Raw genomic sequence first — 24,852 nt, 5'->3', positions numbered from 1 at the left:
TATTAGACATTTATTTCAATTTCTTTGTATAAGTTTTGGATTTCAATTCCATTAGGCTTCTGCTTACCGTATTAGGCTTCTTCCATTGGTTTCTTCTTTGTTTTAAAATCAAATTAGGTTTCTAGGTTTCTAGAATTTTACAAAGGATTTAGTTTCTCCTCTACTTACCGTAGGTTCCTTCTTCTTTGTTTTGAGATCAAATTAGGTTTCTAGAATTTTACAACTATAAAAGACGCTATTTTCTACATTCTTTGTCATAAACATGCGTCCTCATAGCAAATTTGCTTCTCACTTGCGGTAAATTTCTATCTTGTACTATATTCTTGAAGTTATGTAATAATGGTTGTTAGTGCATTATCGCTTATTGTTTCTCGCATCTTCTCCTTATGCCAGCTTACTAATTGTTATGCCAGCTGAAGTTGCTCATATTTTCTCACAAAATTAAATTTGATTATCTCTTTTAATTGACTATTTTTAAATTGTCATACATATCACAATTTTTAAATTGTGTTCTTAAAGAATAGCCCTTGACAATTGGCGTCACTGAATCCTCCCAAAGTTTTGGCAATTTTCGTTGGTTCAGGTAAACAATTCTCCTTATAGATCTCATAAATAATATTTTATATAATCTTCTTTTTATGATGTAATATATTATTTTCTGAAAGTTATGTAGCTTACTTGCAGTTCAACTATGATTTTTATGTTACTCTTCTAAATCTTAGATTGGGATATTCTGTAATATCAATTTACATAAACTATATGCTAATTTAGCTGCTTTAGCGTTATTTGATATTTATGCTACTATTGAAAAATAATTGGTTTTAATGTGCATAAAAATTAACGCAAAATAAAAATAGAGTCATAAAAAGCTTATCAATCCTCAATTTTAATAGTAGGTACATTGTAGTTGGATTAAAATGTGTTTAGTGCATTAGCTATCCTTATTATTAGTCTAAGTAATTCTTTTAAATCTTCTGTTAAATAAAATTTTTAAAATTATGAATGTCTTATATGATTTTAGTGCCTTTTTGATATTAGACCACGTGTTCGCACTTGATTTCAGGTACTCGCAATGGAAACTGAAACTGAATTTGCAAACGAATGCGTGCTACTTAACAGTTTGAGAAGATCCGACTCTCAATGGATAATAAGTCTTACTTATTCAATGTGGAGTAGTTAAAGAATTTAAAAATGAAACAAATCAAGGCCTTCGATAGACTCTCATATTTGTAGATGAGGAGGTAATGTTATTTTTATTTTTGTTTCCAATCATGATATTAAATTATGATAAAACTTTACAGGAAACAAAAATGCAAGTTATACTTTTCACTGATCAAGTGAATATGTGGAAGGAACATTTAGAACAAGGCGGTATCTATTACATCATTAACGGCCGCATAAATGATCGCAAACCTAATTTTCAATCTGTACACAAAGAATTTGAGATTGTGTTCAGTAATAATACTATAGTCAAGAGATGCAACAACTCGTTTTCAACCATTAGCTTCTCAAACAGTTTCGTTTCGTTCGAAGAGGCATTCCAATGCACCAATGGAATAATATTTGGTAATTTCTTTAGATTTCTTTGATTAATCTTACATTATGAATAATATTCTACTCCTATTTGCTTAATAATTCTTAGTAGTTATTTACATGTATTTTCTACTAATATTCTTTTGCAGACACACTTGGTATCTTAGTGAAAGTTAATGCTTCAATCGGAGACAGTAACAGGAAACGAAGAGAAATAACGCTAATGAATGAAAGGTAAGTTGAATTTACTTAACTTATTTATTTATTATCAATGCATTAAATATCGTTAATATAATATTGAATTATAAAACTCAGGTGTGATCGTCAAACTGTAACTTTATGGGGAGAAGTAGCAGAAAAAGATGGTGATATTCTCCAAAATATGATATTTGAAAAACCTATTGTGGCGCTATGTGACGTTAAGGGTATAACATACCGAGGTAGTATATCCAATTCCTTTACGCATACGGTAAATTCTTCATCTTTTTTATTGAACTTAACGTTTTCACTTTTATAATTGTGTAGGTAATTTCGTCATATCTACTACACATGTTAGTAGTGTAATGACAAATCCATCGTTTGAAAAAGCAATTGCTCTACAGAATTGGTAAGATATGTTTTGGACTCGACTTTAAGGAGTTATTGCTAAAATTTGGTTATTACTACGTACTAATTAATTGAAACGCAGGCATAACTGTATGAAATCACAAGACAAAGACATAACACTAATGCCAAGTAGATTGATAAAAAAGGCCAGAAAAGTCAAGATTGGAGACATAACACATGCAGATTCGTTTGACAATACAGAGGTACATTATTCAACTATTTAAAAAATAATTATACTTTGTATAATGTGTCCAATCTAACCAACTTATTTTATGTTTATTTGTAGGACACATATCGTAAATTTAATGTGAAAATAAAAGATATCATCAACAATGACGACCCATGGTATTTATCTTGCAAGAAATGCTATAAGAAAGTGAGCTTGGTAGATAATATTGCAACATGTCCTCGTTGTGGTAGCAACGTTGAATATGAAGAAAGGTAAATACAAAAATGGTTTTGCTGCGTTTTCATATATTAAAAAAGATATTTACTGTTCTAATTATGTACTATTATGTTTTTTGTAGATATCTTCTAAAACTTGAGTTGTTTGACGAAAAAGAACATTGTTACATAACACTCTTTGAAGCTACAAAATACTTGCTCGGTTGTGACGTTACTACATATGTACGATCAATTTCTCAGAAGGTTAGTAAGTTCTATGTTGCTTTGTAATATTTCTGTACCAATCCCACTTGCTCAATAATGAGACAGCAAAACAAAATATTGTTTACGATATTCAACATATTCTTGAAGTTTTAATACTCGTGTCCTCCGTTAGCCCTTGGAAACATTAATCCTTATAATTTGGATAAAGACTCAGGATTATCATCTCAAAATATATAAGGAATTCCAATTTTCATCCTCTAAAGCTCCCTTGATTACAACACTATATATACCAAGGATAGTTTCCCAATCTGAATGTGTCAACTTACTTGCAATGGAATAATAACTTCTATCGTTAGCATATTTTTCTTTTTCAGAAAATTATTCTTTTCACCTAACCTAATCCTTTTTTGGCGCAGAAAGAAGAATCCAAGTACTATCGCAAGTTGGTGTCAAGTAAGGATAAAGAGTTCACCTTTCTTGTCAAACTTGATCCAAGAATTGGAGGAGATCGACCTGGAAAAAGTTTGATTGCAGAGGAATTACACGAAGTTGGGAAAGTAGATGCAATCGAAATTGCAGATGACGAGATAAAAGCGGCGAAAACAATCAAGAAGACCAAACAAATTGAAGAAGAGAATGATGCCTCAACAACCCATAAAAGAATTAATATAGAAAGGGATTAGTGCTTTAGCATTCTTTATTAAATAGTATAACCTTTAGTCTGTTTGATATTCTAGATACTTGTTCATTAGCTAAATTTTAATTTTGCCTTTAATAAGGAGCAACTTTTGCTGGCATAGCAATTAATAATATTTAGTGCAGAGTTTCTACTTCCTGTGTGTTTCTAATCAAGTGCTACTCTTTGCGTTTACTTCAATTAGAATGGGTATTAACAATTTTTTCATATGCCACAGGATATCATTCATTCAATACAAATGGCACAAGGTAGAAATAAATATGATTAACACATTTTGTTCTTTAAGATATTAAGAATTAACACTGAATTAAATAATTCATTATTTACTCTATGTAGACCAACGTAGGGTTGCTTACGCTATTCGGAGGATGAACAAATATATTGAAACAAACACAACAAAGTTAAACGATGGAAACCATAGTAGACATGAACAAGAACTTTCAGGTAAATATATATAAGATAATGACAAATTATCAATATTAGTTTGTATAATCTTTCTCTTTTTTGTATCTGTGACTGGTTTTGCTTCTTTGTCTTTGATTCTTTCTCTCTTTTTGTGTGAGTTTTATTTGAGTTGAAACACTGACTTACCTGTTGTGGTTCAACAGTCACCATGAAACAGATAAACTCCTATTACTATCTCAAATTTAGCACACATCCTCTTTCACAGATTCACTTCACGTATTTAGGGACTATATAGTATTGTAATTGGGAGTCTTGAATTCGCCACAACTTTGTAACTTTCATGAATATTAGATTGTTAGTCTGTTTTAAAATTGTACCAAAGTAGAGTCACAAAAACTTCTTTGGCGAACTATAAATAAATCGAAGCCTGCAGACTCAAACGATGAACTTAAAGGAGAAGTTTAAGGACTCTGCTGCAGGCAGCTCCAAAGTGATCAATGACGATCCTTCTGATCGTGATGGAGAACTATGCTTCATTTAAGCTATACATTGTAATATTGTATGAAACATATATTTAAATAGGCAAACCTGATACTTATGCGTTATTTGTTCAGAACTCTCAAATCAATCAATTGAAGATATTGACATTGAAGAAAGAATACCGAGAAAGCAGCCTAAAATAACTTCGCTACTGAAGGCTCTATCGAAACAGTGTGATATTGAAGGTACGTGTTGAAATAAATTTGCTTCAAAATTGATTACATTTTATTAGTATGACAAGATATCACATTTTATTATCTATAACACATCTGGCTACATAAACTTAGGTGATATTGCATACAAACCATCGATATCAGATATTCACAAGTTGAAAAGTATTGCTGAATGTATCCATTGTCATGCTATAAGATTTCAGTATGAGACTCCCACATTTTGTTGCGGAAGTGGATCTATCAAATTGGCTAATACTGAAGTTCCAATTCCATTGTACGAGTTACTTATTGCCGAGTCAGAACAAGCGAAAGAGTTCCGCAAAAACATTAGAGCATATAATAGCATATTTGCGTTTACATCCGTCGGTGTTACGCTCGACAAAGAACTGGCATCTTCAAGGAAAGGAGTATACGCATTTAGGGCACAAGGTCAGATATATCACAATCTTCCATCTTTACTCCCGCAGAATGATAATCCTTGTTATTTCCAGTTATACTTTTTTGACACAAACAATGAGTTGTCTAATAGGATTTCAAAACTCCAAGAAGCAAACTTATCAGAGGAAATTGTATTAAAAATTAGCCAGATAATGGATGAAAATCCTTATGCGCAATTCTTTCGCCGGCTAAGAGATAATCCAACCTTTCAAGATTTACAGATTCGAATTGCTGCCAATGTCACACCTCCTTTTTGCGCGCCCGCCCCGAAGGATAAATGCGCGAGGGGAGTTTTTTCAATTTAAGTGACAATATTCGAAATGGGATTATTTATTTTAATTCAGAGTCGCCACTTGGGAAAGGTTTGGCTTTTGGTGTCCCAAGTCACCGGTTTATCTTGAATCCCAAATCGAGGAAATTTTCGACTTTTCCAAATGAAGTCTGCGAACCAGAAATTCTAAGTAAGGAATTCTGTTGACCCGAGGGAAGGTGTTAGGCACCCTAGAATCCCGTGGTTCTAGCACGGTCGCTTAAATTGTTATAATGGCTAAATATCTGATTTAAATACATGTTATGACTTACGTGCTTTTATTAAATTTAAACCGCTTTTATTATGATCATTTATTTTTATAGAATTGCAACGTCGTGAAAATGCATCTCGAACCACGTCACAATCAATGCACCCGTGGTTGTCGACACATTTTGACTCCGTTGAGATTTGGATTTGGGTCACATCAATGTGCACCCGAATTTAAGAATGTAATTTAATTAAGCCGCGCCTAAAGAGTCTAACGTGTTATTGTCTTTGGAGAAGGCAAGGAAATTCACTAGACCGCCCATCTCCAAATTCTAAATGTTTATTATGATTAATTATTGAAGGCCCCGCAATGTGTATCTTTCTTTGAACGGGGCTCATCTCATTATTTTAAAAGAGATATCCTAAAGTGGCTACATTTTCTATTATGTTTGTCTCTAAAATAGAAAGGGAAAAGGTACGTGCTAATTTACTTGCATGCTTTTAACCAAATCCAGATTTCCTGTCAATCATTTGATTCATTTGGTTAATTGTTTGCAAGATGAAGAATGCAGTATCTCGTGGAACCTGCCTTTAATTTTAATGAAAATTACATACAAGCTGGTGAAACGCTACAACTACTCCAAACATTTCTTGAGTTGAATTTAACTAAACTTATTTAGGCTAGATTAAAGGAATTAGCTACTAGACGTTGTTACTAATGGGATTTGAACGTGATCCTATGTACTGCCTAACGGGACCCGACAAAAGGACTAAAATAAAACAAAACAGCATTGTATAAGGTTGGAGTATACATACCCCGTACTAACAAACAACTACAAACTAAAACACAAAGGACTAAACTCAATCGAGTATCAGTTAACATATACTTTCATACTATTGAATTATAAACTAATCAATTATACAGACCCATTAATATACCATGAATATTACAACAAATACTTGAACTTCTTCAACCTTTTTCATTTCATGCTTTCAAACTGTTTCAGCTACACCAATATGGGACTCGAAATGTGTACCTGGAATGCTGAAATGCAAAGAAGAAGAGGAGAATAACAGGGAAGATCAGCAGCAGCAGGAGTCAGAATAACAGCAGCAATCAAAGCAACACAGCAGAACAGGTTCTAGTGCAAGAATGGAACTATAGCCTGACGGGAAAGTAGCCAAATGATAGCAGCACACAGTGTAGTAGAAACAGAACTCCAGACAATCCAATTCCGAGATAAACCAATGCAACAAACACTACCAGTAATCTCGATTGAAACTTAGAAGAAGCTATACTACCTAACAGATTGCCAACAGATGAGCTAACAAACAACAAAAAGTTTCTGATTGCCTGTCTGTTTTTATTTCTTGCTCTCTTTCTATCTCTATCTATCTCTCTCTGTATGTGTATTTAAAAATCCAGAAAGTCTTTCAATCTGTCTGCCTTCCTTCTTTTATTTCTCTACATATATATGCTTTCTAAAATCCCTCAAAATCCAGTCTCTTCCTTGCTAATGGAAGTTCTGCCCCCTTTTATCCTAAGCTCAGGCCATTTTGAACAGCCTGTAAAGCCATCAGAAACCCCCCTCCATGTGGTCTCTCCTCTTTTCAATTTCCACTCAACTATTTAAGTATAAACCCTCCCATGATATTCCCTGACAAACCCTTTTAATCACCTTATTAAACTAAAAGCAAACATGGGCAGCAGGAATATAATCCTGACAGCACATGCTGTCAAGTTATTCTTCATCTCAAAAGGGCCTTTATGCACATGTTGTGCACAAAAGCACATGCCACCAATTCAGATTGCAGCTAACAATCCATTCTTTTCATTTTCAGATTCAAATACAGCAACTATAAGTAGCCATACTTGATTCTTACTTTGATTCAAACAAAGTTCCAGCAGGCAATAGATCAAATTGTTACCATTCGAACAACTGAAATTAATCGACGATATATGTCGACTCGACTATACTAATCATAACATGTATAATCGAAAGCCATGATCAGAACATCTAACAGTATTAAACACATGATTCGAATTATACTGACTTAAACAAAAATTGTACTGGGGAATCGATTAATCAGTCAAATTTAAAGTTCAATTGATTGCACAGCACATACACATATACACATTATCAGTGTATAGAGGAAAGACTCGATCAAACACAGAGGTTCAGGCAAGGCGGGCAAAAATAGTTGGTAAAATTCAAAAACACAAATTAAAACAAGATGTTTGGCCATACAAACAGACCTTTAACAAACACATGAACTGAATAAAGAAAAGAAAAACAAACTTACCTTAAAGTCCTTGAAAGAAAAATCAGAAAACCAGCTCGTGTTTGAATAGACCCTTCTTAGGGTTGAACGGACTTTAATCGAAGTGTTCTCAACTGAGAACACTTCGATTAAGGTCCATTAGAACCTAATCACTTTGGCTCAAACGGACACAAACCAGGCATGAGAACTTCTAGGGTTCCTAAGGGTAGATTTGGGTTTTGGGTTCCCTTGGTTAGATTCGGACCAAACCAAGCATGGTTTGGTCACGAGGGAGGTCCGAGGACTATCTGGTATGAATCTAGGGTAGATCGGTGTAAGTCAGGTTCCGACTCGAATCTTCAAATGAAGATTCGAGAAGGTGGGAGGGGATTCGAGCTAAGTGGCTGGTGGATTTGGGTTCAGGATGGTGAGGTGCATCTATGGTGTTAAGGTGAGGGCCACCGGCGTTCATGCCGCCGGGTTTTTGGTGAAGGGAAATGGGGGCGGCTAGGGTTCCGGGGTAAAAGGGATGAGGACGAAGGCGGGGGTCTTGGATAGGGGGCAGGGTATGATAGGAAAGTTTATATATGGAATGGGTGGATTGATCTCAGCCGTTGGATCAATCGGGATCAACGGCTTGGATCTGAAGGCTTAAACGAAACGGTGTCGTTTGGCTTAGCAAGGGTCAGGGTTGGTTCGGGTAACGGGTCGGGTAATGGGATTATGGGTGAGAGATCTGGACCGTTGGATCAGTTTGGTTTGATGGTCGAGATGGGTTGGCATTGAAACGACGTAGTTTTGGTGTCAAACTACGTCGTTTTTGTGGCCTGGAGATGGGCTGTTTGGACTGGTGGCTTGGGCTGCTCGTTTGGGCCTCAGATTTTGAAATGGGGAATCAGCCCAAATTTGTTTAAAACAAATTGCACCCTTTCTTTTTATTTCTAATTTTTCTTAAACACAAAGCCTAATTAAATAAAATTAAACACTATTAATGAACATTTAATGTAATTATTACACGCATATTAAAATATTTAAAGTAAGTAAAATCAACCAAGGCAACAATCAGGACAAAAAATGCATATTTTATGATTTTCCATTTAATGACCGGATTACGGTTCAAACTAACATGACAACACATTTTTTATGTTTTGTTTCAATAAAAAAAATGGGCAAAAATCATAGATAATTAACAAAATGCCACGTAAAAATCCAGAAATTGTACAGCAAGATCAATTGCTATTATTTTCGTTTCTTTTTGGAGTGATTGTCGCGAAAATAAAAATCACGTGCTCACAGCCAATGCTACACAAGATCAACTTGTCTACAACAAACCATTTGTAGATCAAGTTGTTGTAATTTGGATAGATGAAAATAATCCAAATGTACCATTTGATAGAGAGATTATCGTTCATGAACATTCTGGGAACAGACATAGAGTCAAACATTACTATGGTTGTTATGACCCACTTCAATATCCTTTGCTTTTTCCAAATGGCGAAGTAGGTTGGCACCAAGGAATACGAAAACAACTTCAACCGAACAAAGCCACAACTACAACTGAAGCTGCAATTCACAACCATGATATTGTTTAACCAAAAAATAGAATTTCAGTCAAAGTTAGAATTTAGAAGAACGCGGGTTACTGATAATCAAAAGAATATATATAAGAAAGTAATTTAGAGTAACCAGAGTGTAATCAGGAGAAAAACAAGTGAATCAAAGTATATTCCGATTGTGTCCTGTCTTTACAAATGACCAGATACCTTCCTTTTATAGGTGTCTTGAAGATATGTGTTTCCTCCAAATCATAATGAGGCTATTATGAATAATTAAAGACATTGAATGCTACGTTACACAATCATTGTAATCAATACAAATTCTCTAACGTATCCAGTATTTAAAGCCTGTCGAATTCCATATCTGCGCTCTTTATTATGGTCAGATCCATTCCTTTTGATAAATGATTTAAATAGGTACGGGCGCTGAGTCCTTCAAATGTCCTCCAGTGCCTCTTCCTTTGCCTTTGCTCGTTTCTACTGCTGCCCGTGCCTCTTGACTAATTATAATTCTTTGACTATTTGACCAGTCCACGTGTCTCAACATGTCACTTGCATATATAAATGCAATTTTTCCCAATACAGATAGTCCCCCCACTTTCTATTTATTCATCAATTGAATATTTGGGAAGTGGATTTCATTAAAACGAGAATTTTTGTCACCATTAATGCTATGACAAAATTGACGCTTCAATTGTCACTTCCATTTAATATTTCGTACACGTATCAATTTTACATTGGCTCTGCAATTTTTGCAGCCTTTTTCAAGGTTTTTACGGTTCCACTATTAATGAAGTGCCAGTTATCATAATTATGGTCTTTCCACCTCCGCACTTTTACCTTTGGCGGTTGTTTATCGGTATAAATATAATTTTTTTCCTTGTCTTTTATCACATAAAGCTTATTGAACACTTATTTCTCCAAATCTTTGTTTACTTCTTCCTTAGATCATTCCTCTTCGATATGTCTTCTCCAAGCCCTAACCCTGAGAGAGTTTCCATTACTGACTCCTTCCCTAATGCCCCTGTTAGGCACAGAAGGGGAGGTAGACTTCGTAGTTTAGGATCTACTCGAGGCGGTTCGTCTATGCCTTCTTCTGGTTCTGGTCCTTCCTCTAGAACCAGGGGTTCCCTTTCTCACAAATCTTCTTCTAGGGGTAAAGATCATTTTGAACCTTTACGCGAACCTTTAGTAGATGAGATAGTCCCTTTAGAATTGTCTTTTTACCATGACAGGGAATCTCTTAGAAACCAGGTTTCGGCATTAAATCGTGTCGATGTTTACCCTACTCAAATTACAGAGGTTTTGACTCCTGTGGTTCGTAAGGATTGTCATTGGAGTAATGATTTTCCCATTATTATCCCTAATCCGAATCAGAGAATTACTTCCTATTTAACTGGGTTCTCTTTGTTTACACTTACCCTTTTACTTTAGGGTTTAGACCAGCAATCGACCCAGTCATTCTTGAATTTTGTCGTTTCTTCAATGTCTGCTTGGGTCAAATTGGTCCAATCATATGGAGAGTTGTTTCCTGTTTAAGGCATTTAGCCACTAAAGCTGAAGCTCCTTTTACTTTCCCTTACTTGATTCATCTTTACTCACCTAGGCTTTTTCGTAATGGTGTTTTTACACTAGTAGCCAGGAGTAAGAGGGTTTTGGTGAGCCCTGAAGATGACAAGGATCGTGGATGGTATGCCCGATTTGTTGCTGCCCCCACTGTTGGTTTAGTGGGTGAAGATAATGTTCCCTTCCCTGAGAAGTGGAATTTTGCACGTAGGTCTTTTATCCCTCTCGTACCTTCTTCTTTCAAGTTTATCATCTTTTCTAATTTTACCTCCCCCCCCTTTTTTAGCAACCATGGGAGTTGTGGGGGACGTTCCCAATTTCCGTGGTTGGGTAGATAAATTGCTGAAGATCGCACCAACGGATGGTAGATCTTGGAAAACACTTTCTAACCACTTTGGTTGGAAGGTAAAGACTCATGGTAAGAGTTCACATTTTGTTCTTTTCGTGCCTATATTCTCCTTTATTGTTTTAACTTTTATCCTTCTTTTTGTCAGGATTTGCTATTCGATAGGTTACTGCTGAAGCAGTTGCAGCCTCTCGTGTCTCTTTGGGGACTCGTACTCCTTCGAGAACCCGTATCTCTTTAGAGAGAGCCCGAGAAATAGTCTTGGGTTCCTCTTTTGCGAAAAGGAAGGCTGCTGAAGAGGAAAATGAGAGTTCCTTGGTAACGAGGTCACGAGTTAGGAGACGCATCGCTTTCGATGACGAAGCTGAAGTTTCGGTTTCTCTTACCGAACCTGTTGAAACCCCAATAATAATTCCTGATGATGACGTCACTCCCCACGATACTCGTGAGTCTAACGACCAACTTTTCGTCAGTGGATTTGGTCGTGAAGATGTCGGGCCTGTTTTAGACGAAGTACCTTTATCATCTTTTTCATTACTCGTGCCTGTGATTCCTTCTTTACCGGCCCCAGCTATTTCCATTCCTTCTTCTATTGCTCTTACCTCTTCTACGACTCCTCCTTTGACTATTCTCCCTCCTATAGTTCATCATACTGAAACGGGCTCTTCAAGTAGAAGTGCCGCTATGAGGCGGGTAACTATTGAAATTCCTGCTGAAAACAGCCTTTTGAGAAAGTCAGGTCAGGCGGATGTATGGTTGGAGCCTCTTATTGGCCGAATTGAAAAAGCAAAGCTGGAGAGCCACAGTTCCCTGACTTTAATGAATGATATCGTGCATGCCACTCTAAAGGTATTTTCCTTCTCTCCCTTTTTTACTTTGCAAAATTTTTCATCTTTGGGATTCTTATTTCTTCTCTTTTTTTAGGCCAATCTTATCGGCACAGAATTGATGAAAAGAATTGCCCCTTTGGAGAAGATAGCACGCGACTCTCAATTGGAAGCAACCAATTGGAAAGGGCAATTTGAGACTGCTCAGCTTGATATAGAGAGCTTACAAGAGAGCAAGAATACCTTAGAGCAGCGAGTACGGGCTTTAACTTCAGAATTGGCGGTTATAAAAGCTTCTTCACACCAAGCAGAGAAAGACAAAGAGCATCTCGAGTCCTCCTTCTCAGAGCAGCTATCTAAAGCTAGTGAAGAGATCAGAGAATTAAAGGCTCTTTTAAACCAAAAGGAAGTTTACGCTGGGGAGCTTGTGCAAAATTTGACTCAAGCACAAGAAGACCTCAGAATATCTGCTGATAAGGTGCGTGCTTTAGAATGCTCCCACGCCTCTCTTCAAGCTTCCCACAGCTCCGCCTTGGCTGAAAATGAAGAGCTAAAAAATGAGATCATCGCTTGGGAAAAGGATTATGAGATCCTTGAAGAAAAATTTGTTGTTGAGGCAAGTTGGGCTATTTTGAATTCCCGTCGTGATACCCTACTTGAAGCTGGCCAAGAAAACTTCAACCTGGAGTTGGAGTTAGCTAAAATCAACGAAACCATTGAAAAGGCTCAACAAACTCAGGACTTCCCTTCTCCCGTGGATGAAGTTCCCGTGGCTGAAGCTCTCATGAATGTTGAAGCTGATACGGGTATCATGACTATTTCAAACCTGATCGAGCCCGATGCTGCAAGCCAAGTTGAAGTCGCGCCTGCTGATGCACCTGCCCAAATTGAGCCTGCTGCTATCGACGTTCCTGCCTCAATACCACAAACTTCTCAGTGACCAGTTTTAATCATTCAAATGATTTTATTTTTGTTTTGACTTTGGAAGATTGTAATCAAACCCTTAACTTCATTTGAGGGTTGATTTTAGAAACGTCAGTCCCCAAGTCTTTTAATGGGGAAATCTAAACAATTTTGTAGTTTTATGACTAAGTTCGAACTTAGTCTTAGTTTTTTTTTACATATTAAGAAGTTTTTTATCTTAAACTTTTGCTTGCTTTATTCTCGCCCTTCTTTTTAAGGACTTACAGAATAATTTGCATTTTCGTTTTCCGAAAAAATGCTTCTGTTAACCTCATGATTAATTTAAACATGAGTTTTATAAAAGAGGCCCCTTTTATATTCCAATACTTAATGAAGAAGACGTCTCAACTTCATAATGGTATTATCATACGACAAAAGAAATAGGAATACACATGTTTCTCTGAAATAACTTTGACAAGATTTTATTTTTGAACCTTGTTGAGTTCCGAATAAAACTTTACATGTATTTGAATTACATCTATAACTTTTTCGTAACTATTTTTCTTGTAACCGATTCAAAAGAAGAATAATAGATACGGGGTTTTTCCTTATAACCCGTTTTAGTACATAGCCTTTGCCCTAACTATAGTGAGGTTTTTCTTTGGCCTTAGCTCGTGGCTTTATGACTTTTACTTTGTACTTGACTCTTTTAGGCTTGATTTTTCCTTAATCTGCTTTGCTTTCTTTATACATATGTCTGTGTATATTATGTAGTCCCCCAAGTGTTTGAGTGTTGAAGTATGAAGCCTCGAGCACTTGATAGTTTCTCTCGTTTGGTCCTTTTCCTAAAAAGGAAAAACATACGGGACTCGGAGGGACGATTATAGATGAAGACTACTGCATAACCCGTTTGCATTTCTATCAGAATAATTGTAACCTTAGGCCAGGAATTTTAGGTTACTCCATGTGCCTTACAGGTCGTGACTCATCATTTAGTATAGGTTAGCGTTTTGCCTATCATCTAAAATCGTTAGTAAAATTTTAACAATTCAAAAATAAAATTTAAAATGGTTATACCTGACCGTGGGTTTTCCTTAGAAATAGTATCTCTTTAAATGAACAACATTCCAATGCGAAGGTAGTATCTTGCCATCCATCGTCTCCAGTTCATATGCTCCTTTTCCTGCAACATCACGCACTTTGTAGGGTCCTTCCCATGTTGGACTTAATTTCCCTGTGTTAGCTACCTTTGTAGACTGAAAAACTTTTTTAAGCACGAAGTCCCCAATTTTGAAGAATCTGAGGCGTGTTTTTCTATTGTAGTATCGTTCTATGACTTGCTTTTGTACTGCCATTCTTATTAAAGCAGCTTCTCTTTGCCCCTCGAGTAAATTTAGGTTAACCTGCATCTCCTCATCATTAAATTCTTGTGTCGCCTGTGTGAACCGTGTACTTGGTTCCCCTATCTCAACTGGAATTAAAGCCTCAGCTCCATAAACCAATGAGAACGGTGTTTCACCTGTACTTGTTTTTGCAGTTGTGCGATATGCCCATAAAACTCCAGGTAACACTTCAGGCCAGTTTCCTTTTGATTCCTCTAGTCGTTTCTTTAAATTGTTGATAATGACTTTGTTCGTTGATTCTGCCTGTCCATTACCCACCGGATGATAGGGTGTTGACGTAATCCTTTTAATGTGACAACTTTGAAAATATTCCGTGATCTGAGCTCCAATAAACTGAGGACCATTATCACATACGATCTCCTTTGGTACGCCGAATCGACATATGATATTCCGCCAAATAAAGTCTCTGACTTCCTTTTCTCGCACCTATTTGAATGCACCTGCCTCTACCCATTTAGTAAAATAATCAGTGAGAACAAGCAAAAATTTTATCTGTCCTTTTGCTTGCGGTAATGGACCTACGATATTCATTCCCCATTTCATAAATGGTCATGGCGCAATGACCGGATGTAATAATTCCGCAGGTCTATGTATATTGTTACCGTACCTCTGGCATTTATCACATTTGGCCACGAAACTTTCTGCCTCCTCTTCCATTTTAGGCCAGTAATAACCTGCCCTAATTAAGGTTCTTACTAGTGATCTTCCACCTGCGTGATTCTCGCAATGACCCTCGTGTATTTCTCTCATTACATACTCTGTTTGCGAAGGTCCAAGGCATCTTGCTAAGGGTCCACCGAACATTTTACGATATAGATTGCCTTGTTTTAAGTAGTACCGAGTGGACTGTCTTTGAAGCGCATAAGCCTTTTTCTTGTCATCAGGGACGGTTCCATACTGCAAAAAAGCAACAATTTCGTTCCTCCAATCCCAGGTTAAGTTATTAAACTTTACCTCATTCACATCAGGATCAAGAACTGAATGAAATAAATGTATCATTGAGGCATTTGCATCGTTTGCCACGTCGGCCGCAGATGCGAGATTTGCCAGGGCGTCTACTTCAAGATTTTCGTCCCTGGGTATTTGTCTAATTTTCCAATCTTGAAATTGTTTTATCAATTCTCGTACCTTTTCCAAGTACTGTTGCATCTTTGCTTCCCTGGCTGTATAAGTCCCTAGCATTTGATTAACTACGAGTTGTGAATCACTCTTGATTATAATCTGATTTATGCCAAGTTCTCGTGCCAGTTCTAAACCTGCAATCATAGCCTCATATTCTGCCTCATTGTTAGTTATGGAATGACATTTAATAGCTTGCCGAATGGTTTCACCCGTAGGTGGTACCAATACTACCCCCAAACCTGCTCCTCTCACGTTAGATGAGCCATCAGTGAATAAAGTCCAAGCTCCTGGGTTAGATCCATTTAACACCTGTAATTCTTTTTTTGCTTCTAACTGTATTCCCTGACTAAAATCAGCCACGAAATCAGCTAATACTTGTGATTTTATAGCAGTTCTAGGTTGGTATACAATTTCGTATTCACTTAACTCTATTGCCCACTTAGCTAACCTACCTGATAACTCATGCTTATGCAATATGTTACGTAAAGGGTAGGTAGTTACCACAACGATAGGATGACACTAAAAGTAAGGTCTTAACTTTCTAGATGTCATGATTAACGCAAGTGCAAGTTTTTCTAACTGAGGATACCTCATCTCTGCATCTAACAAAGATTTACTTACGTAATAGATAGGTGATTGTGTACCTTGCTCTTCTCGGACCAAAATAGCACTGACCGCCACCTCCGAAACGGCAAGGTAGAGGAGTAGCTTTCCCCAGCCTTTGGTTTTGCCAACAAAAGTGGATTTGATAAGTACGTTTTCAAATTCCTAAGTGCTTGTTGACATTACTCATTCCATTCAAAATGATCATGCTTCTTAAGGGCTGAGAAGAATTTAAAACACTTCTCTGATGATTTAGAGATGAATCTTCCCAAGGCTGCAATTCTCCCTGTTAATCTTTGAACTTCTTTCTTGTTTGAAAGTATGTCAGGGATTTCCTCAATGGCTTTAATCTGTACATGATTTACTTCAATTCCACGGTTAGAAACAAGAAAACCCAAAAACTTGCCTGATGCAACGCCAAATGCACATTTTTCGGGATTTAACTTCATATTAAATTTGTGCAAAATTGAAAATGTGTCAGATAAGTGTGATATGTGATTTTTTAGTACTGAGTTTTAACAAGCATATCATCTATATATCCCTCCATTGTATTTCCTAAATATTCCTGAAACATTTTGGTAACTAATCTCTGATACGTTGCACCTGCATTCTTTAGACCAAAGGGCATTACTTTATAACAATAAGTCCCCCTGTCTGTTATGAATGAAGTTTTTTCTTCATCTTCTGGATCCATTTTAATCTGATTATAACCTATATGCATCTAAAAAAACTTAACAATTCGTGACATGTAGTTGCATCAATCAATTGATCTATGTGTGGTAGTGGAAAAGAATCTTTAGGGCAGTCTTTGTTAAGATCTGTATAATATACACAAACCCGCCACTTACCGTTTTTCTTTGGAACCACAATAGTTTTGGCTAACCAGTTAGGATATTTTACCTCTCGAACGGAACCAATTTTTAGCAATTTTTGGACTTCTTCTTGAATCACCTGATTCTTGAAATTTCTCTGCTTTCTTTTCTTTTGCTTCACAGGAGGATATGACGGATCTTCATTTAGTTTATGAGTCATCACCTCCGGTGGTATTCCTGTCATGTCGGAGTGGGACCAAGCAAAGTAGTCCATGTTAGTTTTCAAAAATTCAATTAACTTACCTTTCATTCCTTGGTCAAGATTAGCTCCGACATAGACCTTTTTATCAGGCCATTGAGCGAATAACACGACAGGTTCTAATTCCTCTATCGTTGTTTAGATATCTTCATTCTCTTCTGGTTCTTGAATGGTATCAGGCCTTGAGTCTACATTTATTCGCACTTGTTCAGTTGAGGTTTGTGTTGTGATGTCCTCAACTGCCTTCTGTGATTGCTATTTGCCTCCACTTCTCGTGTTTGTATCTGCAACGGAGTTAATAACCCTGGACGTATGTTGATCTCCGCGAATTTGACAAATTCCCCATGGCGAATTTGATAACTTGATTCAAGGTTGAAGGAACAGCATCCATTTCATGGATCCATGGTCTCCCAGAAATCATGTTGTAAGCCATCTCCATGTCTACTACCTAGAACTTTGTATTTTTGACGACCCCTTCAGCAAAAGTGGTGAGTGTTACCTCTCCTTTTGTGACGACACTGGAATTATCAAATCCAGATAGAGTATGCGCCTTTGGTATTACTCCATCTTCAGCTTGCATCTCACGTAGCACCCTTAGCAAAATAATGTGCACGGAACTACCTGGATCAATCAAAACTTATTTCACATTAGTATCATGCACAATTAAAGATATTACCAGTGCATCGTTATGAGGGATTAATACGCTATCTGTATCTGCATCATTGAATGTAATATTGCCTTCTTCTAGAACATGTCGCACCCGTTTCCATTAGGTAATAGTTACTTTTGAAGTTTTGTTAGCTGCAATATATGACACACCATTGATGTCTTCACCCCTACTTATAACGTTAATAGTTCTTTTGGGAGAAAGGTGGTTTTGGAGGCTCCTGCCTGTTCTTCATGTAAGCTTGCTTGCCTTTCTCGCTGAACAACTCAGTAAGATATCCTTGTTTTAAAAAATGATCAACTTCACTTTGTAAAAATCTGCAATCTGTTATTTTATGCCCGTGGTCATTATGGAACTCGCACCAATGGTCAGGGTTGCGCCTATTTGGATTCGATCTCATTTCCTTTGGCCATCGAACCTTATCTCCCATGCTTTTCAAAACAGCTACGAGCTCGGAGGTGCTGACGTTGAAGTTGTAACCTCCGAATCTCGCTTTTAAATTTCTATCATCATCCCGTGACTCATAGTTGTTTCGCTCGTTCCTAAATCTTGATGAAGAACCTGATTCTCTGTTTTTTGATCTGTGATCATGCCTTTGATTATCCTGTTTTGACCGCGAGTCTTTCCCCGCAGGTCCCATATAGGGCTCGTACCTATTTTTACCGGATCTTTTTTCGTTCTCTGCACGTCTTAAACGTATACTTTCTTCTTTTTGAGATCGGGGAATAGTATCTTCCTCAATCCTCAACTTCGTGTTATACCTGTTATAAACATCATTCCACGCTGTAGCTGAGAATTCTCTAAGGCTTTCCTTGAGTCTCCTCGTAGCTTCCGAGCTTTTTTCATTCAAATTGCTTGTGAAAGCTATAGCTGCCCAGTTATCAGGTACACGCGGCAATGTCATTCTTTCGCGTTGAAATCTGTCCACGAATTCTCTAAGCAATTCTGAATCTCTTTGCTTAATTTTGAAAATATCCTCCATTATTTTTTCCACTTTTTGGACTCCCGAGTGTGCATTGATGAAAGAATCTGCAAGCTCAGCAAAAGAATTTATAAAATTTTTAGGTAAAAGGGAATACCATGTTAGTGCTCCTTTGGTAAGTGTTTCACCAAATTTCTTGACTAATACCGATTCGATCTCCTGCTTAGTTAAATCATTACCTTTTACGCCCGTTGTGAATTCAGTCACGTGGTCTCGTGGGTCTGTTGTTCCATTATACTTTGGAATATCAGGCATTTTGAACTTTTTTGGAATTGGGAGTGGGGCAGCACTTGGCTTCCAGAGTTGTTGCGAATATCTGTCCATGTCTACCCCTTTGATTATGGGCGGCACCCCGGGTATCTGCTCTATGCGTTCACTTTGCTCCTTGAGCTGTCTCTGCAAGGTTAGTACTAAATTTTGGTAAATCAGAATTAATTACATTACCTGGTTCTCTCTCTTGTGGTTTACTGGGAGTTCCACCGTTGTCTGAGTTAACAAGCCCGGAACGAGGGTTTTCTACAGTGTTATTATTTGGAGAAGGTGTGGGTGTTGCAATAGGTAACTGGTTAACAAGCGCCTCAACAGCTTTGTTGACCTGAGCAGTAATTAATTTCTGCAAAGCTTCATCAACAGCTTCAGTATTTTCAAATTGAGCATACTCATTTATTTGAGATCCATCAGGAGTACCCTCACGAGATTGCCGTGGAGAGTCCTGCGGAGTTGGAACTTGAATGTTAATATTTTGTGGGCCTCTTTGACTTTGTTGGTTCTCTTAGTTTCCTGGGTGTTGTCATTGTTATTTGACATAATTGATGTAACAAGGGAGGTCAAGTGAAAAGGAAATAGATTATCAGATTCCCGGTAACGGAACCAATTTGTTTAACCAAAAAATAGAATTTCAGTCACAGTTAGAATTTAGAAGAACGCGGGTTACTGATAATCAAAAGAATATGTAGAAGAAAGTAATTTAGAGTAACCAGAGTGTAATCAGGAGAAAAACAAGTGAATCAAAGTATATTCTGATTGTGTTTTGTCTTTACAAGTGACCAGATACCTCCCTTTTATAGGTATCTTGAAGATATGCGTTTCTTCCAAATCATAATGAGGCTATTATGAATAATTAAAGACATTGAATGCTACGTTACACAATCATTGTAATCAATACAAATTCTCTAACGTATCCAGTATTTAATGCCTGTCGAATTCCGTATCTGCGCTCTTTATTATGGTTAGATCCATTCTTTTTGATAAATGATTTAAATAGGTACGGGCGCTGAGTCCTTCAAATGTCCTCCAGTGCCTCTTCCTTTACCTTTGCTCGTTTCTACTGCTGCCCGTGCCTCTTGACTAATTATAATTCTACCAGTCCACGTGTCTCAACATGTCACTTGCATATATAAATGCAATTTTTCCCAATACAGATATCCCGACATTCTCGTCTGCTAATGAGGTGTTTGACAAAGAGGATCAAGGTAATGTATTTCAACAAAAGACTAAATTTCCTTAACTCAAATTTCTACGTCAATATATATATATATATATATATATATATATATATATATATATATATATATATATATATATATATATAATAAATAAAATAAGGTTTACGACATGAAGGTAAAGCATGTGTGTTTTTAAACTACAAATACGTAGAGGAGAAAATTGCATATTGCTATTGTGTGGACGATTACTGCAACAATTTGTGGTTGACATGTACATCAAGCTAGAAACAAGGCTTGAGTATTTTAGACTGGATCAATCAAATTTTAGAAGGGAAATATTGCAAGGTATTGTAGATAGCATCATAGCCGGAGAATGTAGAGGAGATAAAGTTGGTACGAGAATAATACTTCCAGCATTATTTATCGGAGGTCCTAGCTAGGGATATGCGTCGTCGGTATATAGATGCGATAGCTTTGGTTTAACGTTTTGGGAAACCAGATCTATTTATAACAATGACATGTAATACTGAATGGATGGAGATACAAGAGAACTTGTACCCAGGACAACTACCTCAAGATAGACTCGACTTAGTGACTAGAGTTTTTAGGGCAAAGTTGCAAGATTTAAAAGACCAGATTTTCAACAAAAGAATATTTGGCCCGGTTGCTGCACATGTATTTGTAGTTGAATTCCAAAAAGGAGGTCTGCCACACATACACCTTCTCCTAATACTTGAACAAGGACACAAGATAATATCAGCTGACCAATATGACAAGTTTATTACTGCTGAACTTCCTGATAAAGAAGACTATCCACTCTTGTATGAATTGGTTGTCAAGCATATGATGCATGGTCCATGTGGAAATTATTGTACAACAAGTCCCTGCATGAAGGATGGTTAGTGCAAGAATCACTATCCTCGACTATTTAGTAGTAAATCGGTACAAGGAAAGGATGGATACCCTATTTATAGGAGAAGAAATGATGGAAAGACCGCAAATGTTCGTGGTATGAGAACGAACAACCAATGGGTTGTTCCGTATAATCTTTATTTGCTAACTAGATACAATTATCATATTAATATAGAGTGTTGTTCCGGAGTGAGAGCAATAAAGTATCTCTACAAGTGTATATACAAAGGACATGATAAGTGTGCTGTTTATATTGAGTCTGATGGGGAAAAATCATTGATGAAATTCAAAATTTTCAAGATGCACGATGGGTATCTCCGCCAGAAGCATTATGGAGAATTTATGAATTCAACCTCAGTGAAATGCAACCTCCAGTCATTAACCTTCAACTACATCTCCCTAATAAACAATTAGGTAAGCTATTTATATCAGTTATTTACTTTACGTTTTAATTATTACAAAACTTATCTTCCTTGTTTAGTATTACAATGGCAGTGCTTTCCTTGAATGAACATTTCCATCCCTGATACGTCAGACAAATATATTACGTAGGATTTATAGATTGTTAGACACTCACCAGTTGATGCAATGAGGAAGCAAAAGAAGAGAGCAAGAAAGGCAGTGTAGTTAACTAATTAAGACAGCCATATTTCTGAATTATGTGTCTTGATTATTAATTTGTGTCTAAGTGAGGATTTAGCTTTCACATTTTATAGAGAGGGAAAAGAGTCATTGTGGGGATAAGAAATCACCAGATAACATTGTCTTGTGAAACATACAAAACAATACACATATTTAGAACTCTACACCTTGGAAAATAGCGTAAGGAATTGTGTTCTTACTTTAGGGTCGTATTGTAAAATTTAGATGACACTAATTGTTTTCTGTTTGCTAATACACATCGAAGAGGTCAATTCTGTGCGTGTGCTACTTATTCAAATAACGATTTACGCAAATTCTAATGGAATCACTACTAGAAATTAGGTGATTTCCGACCGAACTCGGTCAGAAATAAGAGTATTTGGTCGCAAAAGTCAACAAAATTTACCTGACAACAAAAAAATAAAATTTCCGACCGAATTCGGTCGAAAATTGGTCAAATATTTGGTCATACCAGTAAATTATGTACAAAAATAATTATTTATTAAAAAATTTCCAAATTTCCGACCGAATTCGGTCGGAAAGTTTGAATTTTTTGTTTCCCGCACAAGACAAAAATTATATATATTTAATTAACCCGCCTCAATAATTATAATTTAATATTTCCGACCGAATTCAGTCGGAAAAATGCTTTTATACAAATTAAAATGTAAATTTAATAATATTTGTGTGTGTAAATAATAAAGATGTTTTAAATAAACAATATTTAATACTTATATAAGCAAAAAAATAAAATTTCCGACCGATTTCGGTCGGAAATTGATCAAATATTTGGTCATCCTTGTATATTATGTACAAAAATAATTATTTATTAAAAATTTACCAAATTTCCGACCGAATTCCGTCGAAAATTGGTCAAACTTGTATATAATGTACACAAATAATCATTTATTAGGATTTTCCAAATTTCCGACCGAATTCGGTCGGAAAGTTTGAATTTTTTGTTTCCCACACAAGCCAAAAATTATATATATTTATTTAACCAACCGAAATAATTATAATTCAATATTTCCGACCGAATTCAGTATAACATATACATCTTAATATAGTATTATATACATCTTAATATAGTATTATATATATATTAATTTAATGAAATCAATTTCATAAGAATCCTCCATATTGGTAATACATTACCACTCTATAATATTCAATACCAAAAAAAAATTAATGCTAAACGGAGCATGAGGTGATAAAATTGAGAAAACATTCCCACGATAATATATTATTATATTATATTTGAACTGCTTTCCTACTCAAATAATATTTTTTTATTAAGAATAAGCTTTCAAGACAATATTATAAAAAATTGACTCTGGTATAGCGGGACTGTCCTTTATATATGCCTCCGGCAGAATCGAAAAAATATTTTTATGTCATGCATTACTTGCAAATATCCGATCAAGGGGCATGATATTTTAGCAATAAGAACAAGTGGTATACCAATAACGATTTTATTATGAGGTCGTACATCCCACTTTAGATTTGATATACTTCTTCAAATAACTGAAATAACCATCATAAATATATCAAATCACAGCAATAGTGCTAAATTTATAAGGAAAGCAAATGTGATAATATGGGATGAATTGCTTTTGGCTAAGCGTCAAACAATCGAAACAATCACCTAGAGTTTTAGAGATATGTTGGATATCGCTGAACGGTTTGGTGGAAAAGTAATAATTTTGGAAGTTGATTTCTATCAAGTATGATTAGTAGTTCCAAAATTGACCAAAGTAGAAATTGTAAAAGCTAGCTTGCCAAAATTATACTTATGACCTCAAATGAAAAATATTCAAATGACAAGAAACACAAAAGTAAGAACATATCCAATATTCAGTGACTTCTTGCTTCGTGTGGGAAACGAATAAGAGCATCCAATAAAAGATAATTTGGTTCTTCTAGAACACTTGGTTATTAACCCCAATGGTAATAGTAGTACATTTAATAAGGAAAATATATATTTTCATAATTAGATTAAAATGCAATTTGTGCAAATTACATGGTAGAAATTAAAGAGCTATCTTAGCTAGGAAAAACGAATATATTGATCAATTAAATAAAATGTTGATTGCTAAGTTTTATGGAAAAACAAAATATTTTTCAGTTTTGACTCAACTGAAAATAATACCAACAATAACTATATGTTGCACTTTCAAGAGAGATATCAATATCGACAACAAGAGTTCTGGTTATAGCAGAGTAACCAAAGCATTAGAAGGAAACTTGATTGCTAAGTTTTATGGTAAAAACAAAATATTTTTCAGTTTTGACTTAACTGTAAATGATACCAACAATAACTATATGTTGCACTTTCAAGAGAGATATCAATATCGACAACAAGAGTTCTGTTTGATAATGATTTTTGAGAAGTTATAAACGTTCTTATTTGTGTTATAACCCGAAAAGTGCTGGAATTCTGCACTACCTGTACTGATTAGAATAGTCTCATAATAAGTGCTGGTTTTATATGATTCACCCGGGTAGTATAATCCATTAATCAGATATCTCTGGAATATCTTCCATGGTTCATCTTTTCGCTGAATCTCAGAGTTTTCCAGGAGAAATATTATTTCTTTCTTTGGTAATTTTTCGTAAGACTTAATATCCTCGTTGTCTTCTTCTCTAGCGATTGAAGCAAATGTATTACTTTGCTTTTTGGAAGCCAAATATGCCTGTAGATAACCATATAATGGATCGTCTTCTGGAATATCATCCAGATGTATAGACGGACCTGATGAAGAATCTCCTTTATGAAAAATCTTTGAGTTTATTAAACTCCTTTTTCCTTCTTGTATCACTGGAGAATTTGATGAGGATCCGTATGACGATCCTTGAGAATATGATCTACTAGGGGAAGATCTTCCCCTACCTCTGCCTCTGGTGGCCCATGAAGGGTCCATTCTGCACAAATAACAAGTCAATTTAGAAGTAATAATCCAGCATATCATCCCTAATAATTTTAGTATAGGTATGAATTCCTAACAATTTCATCATGATTATGACGCT

The 24,852-nt window shown here is 36.0% G+C and overlaps 2 protein-coding genes across 2 annotated transcripts; both read left to right on the top strand.

The window, feature by feature from the left end:
* The first annotated feature begins 1,310 nt into the window (after positions 1 to 1,310).
* Positions 1,311 to 3,431, top strand: LOC107811908 (replication protein A 70 kDa DNA-binding subunit D-like). Its single transcript, XM_075255295.1, has 8 exons — positions 1,311 to 1,566; positions 1,683 to 1,767; positions 1,849 to 1,958; positions 2,059 to 2,140; positions 2,222 to 2,342; positions 2,426 to 2,580; positions 2,667 to 2,787; positions 3,165 to 3,431. The coding sequence occupies exons 1-8, from the start codon at positions 1,311 to 1,313 to the stop codon at positions 3,429 to 3,431; spliced, it is 1,197 nt and encodes a 398-aa protein (XP_075111396.1).
* Positions 3,432 to 20,784: 17,353 nt separating this feature from the next.
* Positions 20,785 to 21,174, top strand: LOC142181776 (uncharacterized). The gene has a single exon (XM_075255294.1). It carries the CDS (start codon positions 20,785 to 20,787, stop codon positions 21,172 to 21,174), a length of 390 nt encoding a protein of 129 aa, XP_075111395.1.
* The last annotated feature ends 3,678 nt before the right edge of the window (positions 21,175 to 24,852 follow it).

This window comes from Nicotiana tabacum, chromosome 6, assembly GCF_000715075.1.
Source record: "Nicotiana tabacum cultivar K326 chromosome 6, ASM71507v2, whole genome shotgun sequence".
Lineage (NCBI taxonomy): Eukaryota > Viridiplantae > Streptophyta > Magnoliopsida > Solanales > Solanaceae > Nicotiana > Nicotiana tabacum.
This window is presented reverse-complemented; position numbering and strand designations above follow the sequence as displayed.